The 7,500-nt window shown below is 41.9% G+C and overlaps 1 protein-coding gene across 4 annotated transcripts in view; it reads right to left on the reverse strand.

Moving 5' to 3' along the window:
- runx1 (RUNX family transcription factor 1) overlaps positions 1-7,500 on the reverse strand; it is a 39,789-nt gene that overhangs the window by 14,230 nt on the left and 18,059 nt on the right. For 3 of the 4 annotated variants that reach the window (XM_083684860.1, XM_083684861.1, XM_083684858.1), the window contains exon 2: positions 1-94. This exon is cut by the window's left edge and continues 163 nt beyond it. In XM_083684860.1, coding sequence (XP_083540986.1) covers positions 1-94 — 94 coding nt within the window. Of the gene's footprint in view, positions 95-1,302; positions 2,007-7,500 lie in introns of those variants that run through there. The other variant, XM_083684859.1, reaches the window with a different exon arrangement.

Genomic DNA, 7,500 nt, shown 5'->3' on the forward strand with positions numbered 1-7,500 from the left:
CTGCTCTCCTGGGCACCCAGGGGCAAACCCTCGCTCATCTTACCTGACGAGAGGGTGGTGGAGGGGGGCGTGAAGCGCCGACCAGGGGCTGGGTCTGGGAGACAGGGAGAGAAATATGGATAGATAAGTGAGTAGAACACACACGCACGTGCACACACACACACACACACACACACACACACACACACACACACACACACACACAGTATAGTCAAGAGTTATAAAGATACCGGGAGGCTACTAACACTTTTTTTTTCAATTTCAAGATTAGGACCCCAACTAAGAAGGGGTTGTTTTACCTTTTATTGGTTTTAACATCCCCCTGAATATAAACTTTAAAGTGTATGTATATAATCTCACCCACAGCCTTACACTTTCATAGTGTACCTTAAAATGCCAACCTTATGACTTGATGTTTTTTAAAGTATGCCTACTTAACTGAAGAAAAATATAATTATGGGAAAAATATACTCAAGAACCCACAAATGAGATCTTCTAGAATCTTATTTTGAACAGAGCAAATCATCTGCATTTCCAATCAATCCAGTTTACTGATGTTGGCCTGTGTAGCCTAGCCTATTGGCCTCCAGATCAGGGAATAATAAAAGTTATTGGAGAATCGGATGAAGTGAAATTACAACAGTGGAACCAAATCCGGAGACGCGGAGCCACGTGAAACCGACCCGTTAAAACCCGCGACGCTGCGTCTGCTGACCCGGCGCGCACGCTGTTGGTCTGTCTATCACTCAGCCAACCACAATCGATGCCACATGCTCGCGGTTTGGAACGAACGAGGGGTTTAAAAACTACTGCTCCCTCGTTCTCTCTCTCAACCAATAACACTCACTTCGCCACACAAATACTTTATAGATGACTAGCCAGAGACCGTTGATGGAGGGATATATTTATAAACTGCAAATAGAGAGGCAAGTAATATCATAGCATGTGTATGCCAGTGTGTAATAACCGTTGGGCTACCTTTGTGTGTGTGTGTGTGTGTGTGTGTGTGTGTGTGTGTGTGTGTGTGTGTGTGTGTGTGTGTGTGTATTGGTTATCTCCAAGATTCAAGAGGTAGGCCTACAGAAACTTGATTTGAAGAGGAAAATAAACTTGAGGGAATGGGTGGAGGAACGTCAGGATACAGCGAGCAAAAACTTACACCACAAAGCCACATAGCGAGGCTGAGCTGGGCCATAGTAAGGAGAGTAATAACATAATAAAAACACATTGAACAGTTAGGCTATCGGCTACTGTGTGATAAAAGAAAACGGAGAGAGTGAAAGGTGTTGTAAGTAGGCGTACCGTATTTGGCGTCCCAAAGGAAGACCATTTGTATGCCGCAGTATGGTCCAGTTAGAATATTTAAATTCTGTTCAGAGGCTATGAATTAAACCCGTTATCCGATTATAACAGACTCTTCTGATGCGCGTGGATCAACTGTTGAAATCAGCCAACTTAACGGCTGGAAAGAGGTATCCGTGCGCACGGGTGGCGAGTGAGTGGCTCTACTCGCTTGAATCAGTGACACCCAGGTACCGAGTCACACACATCCCGTTTTAAGATCGAGGTGTGAAGTCCTTACTCCGTGATTGGTAATACGGAAACCGAGACCGGAGAGGCATCCACCCCGTGCGGACATCCAGCGAGTTCTCAGGACGCATTCAGATGAGGTAGTGAGAAAAGATGTCAAGCCGATGTAGGTTTTTTTTCAATCTTCTTTTTTTCCTTCAACAAACTCTTAGTTGCAGTTTTGAATAGGTTTTCAACCTAACAAGATGTCCCAATTTAAGTGTGTTCTCTATGGTAGGCTTCCCGAAGCGTAACATACGGTCAATTCTTTAAACCTGTGCGTGTCAAAAGTGGCAGGAAAATAACTTTCTAAAATAAAACAAAGAAACCTAAATAAAATACTTCTATTTTGCTTTTATATATACTATCCGAGGACTAAGCAGTGCCTATCACACTATTCCAACACACCCTTGTTTATGGTCCGTGTGTGTATGAGGTTCAGTTGTTGCGTATGAATGAACGTCCCGACTGCGAGGCAGGCTTTTACTGGCAGTGGGCAGTGCTGGAATGCACTCCTCTGGGGCGGGATTTGCATAGAGACTAATCTTAACCAATGAGATTAAGTAACAACGACGACTTCGGGAGGGTTTAACCAATCAGAGCCTCGTCCGTTCGAGGAGAGCGCGAGCTAAAGGTTCTGAGGGGAGCTCGCGCCAGTCAATGGAATTCCACTGTGGGGCTGCGGTGCGCGAGGCTCAGTTAGATGGTCACAGCGGTCTCGCTCTGGTATTGTGGTTTTACAGTAAAAGTAAACAGCATGCAATCCGAGAGAGGATAACAATAGGCACACGAATACAGACCTAAACGTTTGTAAACAAAATAAACATCTGCCGAAAAGTACAGACTTTTCAAATATAAATTAGGTAGCCCAAATAACATCGTCTGGACAACCACAATCCAGCACAACTTTTTGCCGTCTAAATTTGCCTTCACTATTAGGCTAATGTCTAATAGGCTATTTCAAGGGAAGTTTTTGGTGTCGATATTGAAACATAAAATTACAGACCTATATATTTAAAAAAAATGTTTCCGAGACTTCGACCACTGTTGGCCCGTGGACGTGCTCTGAAAAGTAACAACCCTCGCCGGTCAGAGGAGGACACAAGGACCAACATTCTGCTGAATTCCAGGGCGCGTGTACTGTTCCAGTAGTTATATTAGTCATGCGCTGTTTTATTCGGGGAATATGATATCAGTAATTATTTATTCACGGCGTCACCATAGCCGTATGACCAGGCTGCATCAGATCTGCGAATAGATTATATGCCGGGTGACGCCGCCGCATTTTGGGGATGTTATCCCGTTTCAAACAGGCCTGTTCCCCCCTTTAAATGAATATGGCTCGGATCCAAATTGATGTGGTTCCAGATGCTGACGTTATAGCCCGAGTTGGCTACACATATGTATTTGTTTGTCTATTTATGCAAGACAGACATAAACGCAGAATAACTGGAGTTGTGTATGAGTATATGGAATACATAAGCCTAGACTGTAAAAGAATAATTCAAAAAAGAAAAACCCAATGCGCCTAGGCGACCTATGATCTGCATGGTTAAATTTGATAGAAAGAGGTGGACGTTATTTCATGAATCTGACTCTCACGCCCATGCGTAAAACTGTCAGAAACACCAAATTGTTTTTATTTATTTATTTATTTTTATTTAAAAACAGCTAAAATAACATAATTGATAAACAGCAAGTGCGACGAACAGAGATGCCCCATCTTACAGGTGAGGTATCGGGTCGTATCCAGCGTGGATGTCGTGGTTATATTAAATATCGTCCACAGGTGGCAGCAGACGATCTAAATCACCACAGGGAAACAGCAGTGACCAGAGATGTAGCCTACACATCTCACTATCACAGATATAGGCCTAGCCTAATTATTTGATAGGTCAAATTAGTTAATATGACTAAAAGCATATCCTATACATAGCAGATAACTACAGATGAAATTGTAGATATTAGGCATGGAAATATATCCCATGGACATTGTTTACCAATCCCATGTTTCATTTTCAAGTGCAAACCAAACACATTGTGATTCGTTCGATTTATTCGATCAACAGATTCACTATTTGGCTGATTTAAATTATTCTTCGGTAGGCTATCTACGGTATATTTGGTAGCATGGTGCGCATTGAATGCCTTTTATGACTGCACACAGCGTTCAAACTGAACAATGTTGACCCATGACTAACTGTTTGCGGTCCAGCCGAACCAGCCCATTCAAATGCATGTTTATTAGACTGGACTAATAGACGTTTTATATAAATCACCATAGGCTATGGCTCATGTAAACGAGCATGTCTCCGATTTTAAAAGTGTTTGGTGCGTTAGTCAGTTTGATTTGATAAAGAGAAGTAAGCATGACAGGCTTGTCGGGGAAGTTTTAGAGAAATGCCAGTTTCTCTCCCCTCCCTCCGTGTTTTAAGAATGTAGCCACGGGGGTGATGATAAAAAATGTAACGGTTTGCGCTTCCACTCTTCCGGACGGACTACCGTGTCCGTGATTGGAAGTGACTGGCCTTTCTCATAAGCTAAAAGTGAAAATAATCATTTTTCTTATCCTTCACTAACTCTTACGTTTGCTCAACATTTTTTTTTGTCGTTTGATTCATTTGATATATCAAATCAATCATCGTCGTAGTCTTAGGCCTAATTGCAAAGGCAGAGCACTTTTTGTGTAAGTTAAAGGTGGCTACGAATAGGCATATATAGAGTTCTGTTATATTATATATATATATCAAAAGTAAAACCCCTTGTCCCGACGTTTTGGAAGTTGAGGGCTTTACATGTTTGTGCGCTTATGGGTGAAGGCTTAGCGCTCGGCACCTTTTGATTTTCCATCGCCAGAAGAAGAGCTAAACAATGAGGTTTATGAGTGATTACTTGAAATGAATAGGTCACTGATCCACATCCAAACCGCAGCTTACTGCAATGTGATTCAGTGCTCAGGTGACATTCTAAAACCAAGTGAAGTAAATCGCGTGATCGTCTACGCCTACATGAAAAAAAATTTTTTTGATGATGATAATAGCCTACCATGATCTATAGATTTTGAAATCGGCCGGTCTTCATTAAGAAGAGGAAACACGATATCAAAATTAAACTGATTGTTGATTCATCCTAGGCCATGCCTCCTGCACCACCCCAAGGTCAACCTCGCCAAGTTAGTTTTCGTCAATCATTTTCAATCAGAATGAACACAACAACATACGAATGATTGTTGTAATTGTTATTTGTTTCTAGATGTTTTTTGTTGTGCCAATTTACACATATTTAGTAGGCTATCCTATTAAAAGGGTCACTATCAACTCTGCTGTGAGAACGCAGAGGATACGGCCATCTAATATGTGAATAATAATGGAAACAATTTTCTGTATGAGACACGAGCAAGTGTCAGTCAATCGCCGGTTGATTGCGCATTTGACTGGAAACACACGGACACCTCGTGTGTGTGTGTGTGTGTGTGTGTGTGTGTGTGTGTGTGTGTGTGTGTGTGTGTGTGTGTGAGAGAGGAGAGAGAGAGAGAGAGAGAGAGAGAGAGAGAGAGAGAGAGAGAGGAGGAGAGAGAGAGAGAGAGAGAGAGAGAGAGAGAGAGAGAGAGAGAGAGAGAGAGAGAGAGTGTGTGTGTGTGTGTGTGTGTGTGTGTCGGTGGGTGAGTGAGTGAGTGAGTGTGTGAGTGTGTGTGTGTGTGTGTGTGTGTGTGTGTGTGTGTGTGTGTGTGTGTTTAAATTCTTCCCTCTTAAGAAACTCTGGGCACGACTGTCAGCCTATACCTTGAGCAACATCACCATTGAGCAACAACCAAACACAAACGGATATGCAAAAAAGTAGGCTAACATTCCGAACAAAACTTTGGTCTGACTGTTATATTCAAGTTGTCATATGAGGACACTCACGATATTGTATAGTCCTAATAAGATAATACGTTTTCAGCCGCTATTGGAGCTAAATAAATACATATTAGATTGTATTGTAATAATTAATTGCACACTTGGCTACGTAAACAGTCGATTGGTTAATATGAATATGCCTATTTTAAGTGAGAACGATGCATACTTGATTAATATAAAATACATTAATTTCTTCAAATTGTTAACTATCGGTGAGGAAGTGCTGTTGATATAAAATAGTAAAAACAATTATAGCCTTATTAAATATATAAAACGCAAATTGCGTTCCTAGTCCTTCCTCATGTCTGCAGACAATTTGGTGGCTTAAATTAATCAGGCCTACTTTCGATTCGTTATTCGATTACATTTTCAAAGATGTACAGGATGTTAGAAAATGTAAGAAAAAATAAATATATGAAGAAATGTGTGAAACAATTTTCATCTTTTGTAACAGCTGCAATAAGGAGAATGTATTTTGGAAGAGAGAGAGAGATAGAGAGAGAGAGGGAGAGAGGCAGGCTTAGATTTCTTATAGTCCCGTTCACCTCTGAGTAGCGGTAATCGGATAGGCGCAAACTGCCTGATCAATAATGTATGTAGTCGGCTATCAAATCTATCGATATGCGTCGCGAGGCTACAAACGCTGCAGCATGTTCACGCGATTAACTGGAGGTCCACTTCAATTGGGAAGAATCAATGCTGGAAATGGTTTAGATGACAATGACTCACCCTCGAATTTACTAGGCCTAATAAACCTGAACATACAATGAGCAAAAAAAAGAATATATAGCAATTATCTTATGTTGTCTTTAAATTTTCTTTTTCAGTTTAAGCTGAAAACACATGCGTTCCTCCACTTTTACCCTTCTCTTTGCAAAACTTATTTTTTCTCTCTCTGGTCATCCCCTGTCCTAGACATCGGATTCTCAATTCTCATTAAATACAGGAAAGCGAAGAAGAAGGATGATGATGATGATGAAGAAGAAGCAGAAGACGTAGAATTCAAACATGATGATGATGATGATGATGATAATGGTGGTGGTGATGATGATGACTTAGCAATCAACAACAAAGTAGTTGAAAAGCAAAAAATTAATAGGACAATGATGATGATGAAGATGATGATGATGATGACATGATGAAGAGGAGGCAGGTAGATGAAGATGAAGTTGGCGTACAAGGAAGCTATAGGTTAGTTTACCGAAGAGCGCGTTGCCAGTCCGGCCTTTCCTCATCAAGTACATGGCCCAGGAGAGGGGGCCGGAGTTGGAGAAGGGCCCAGGATTCATGCTTTGTCTCTGGGTAGCGGCGGAGTGAAGGGTGGGATGGGTCTCCAAAGACCCAGTGGGGAAATATGGAAAGATGGATCCCTCTCTCTCTCACCCCTCTTCCTTTATACTCACCCCCACCCCCCACCCCCCCACCTCTCTCAACATATTAGTGAAAAACGGAAAAGAGAGAAAGAAGGAGGGAAAAGAGGGGAAAGAGATGGCATCCACTCATGCTTAATATATTCCCTCACTAAGCGAAGCCCCAAGGGATTCCACATCACTCTGCCCTGAGGCGCTTCAGACCTGCTAATTTCATTTAGCGACTAAAATGATGTTTCTCTCTCTCTCTCTCTCTCTCTCTCTCTCTCTCCCCCCTCCCTCCCCTCTTTCTCTCTCCCCCCACCATCTCTCTTTTTTAAAAGTTTTGGTAAACGGGCGAAAATTTAAGCGAGTACACAAACTTTGCTTGAGAGAGCAGAGATAGAAAGGTGTGTGTGTGTGTGTGTGTGTGTGTGTGTGTGTGTGTGTGTGTGTGTGTTATAAAACACACACACATACGTGTAACAAAGTAATTCCACTGCCAACAGTGAGCCTGCTGATTAGCACTGAGTTAACTTGCACTGTGTCACCACCAATACATTTACCACACACAAGTCACAGCTCATGTCAGTGGTACCGTATCAACAAACCAAGCACAAATGTGTGTCGTGTAGAAGCAGAAAACGTTTTTAGTTACATTTTTGATGGAGTCCAAATACCAT

This window comes from Argentina silus (genome assembly GCF_951799395.1).
Source record: "Argentina silus genome assembly, chromosome: 14".
NCBI classification, from domain to species: Eukaryota; Metazoa; Chordata; class Actinopteri; order Argentiniformes; family Argentinidae; genus Argentina; species Argentina silus.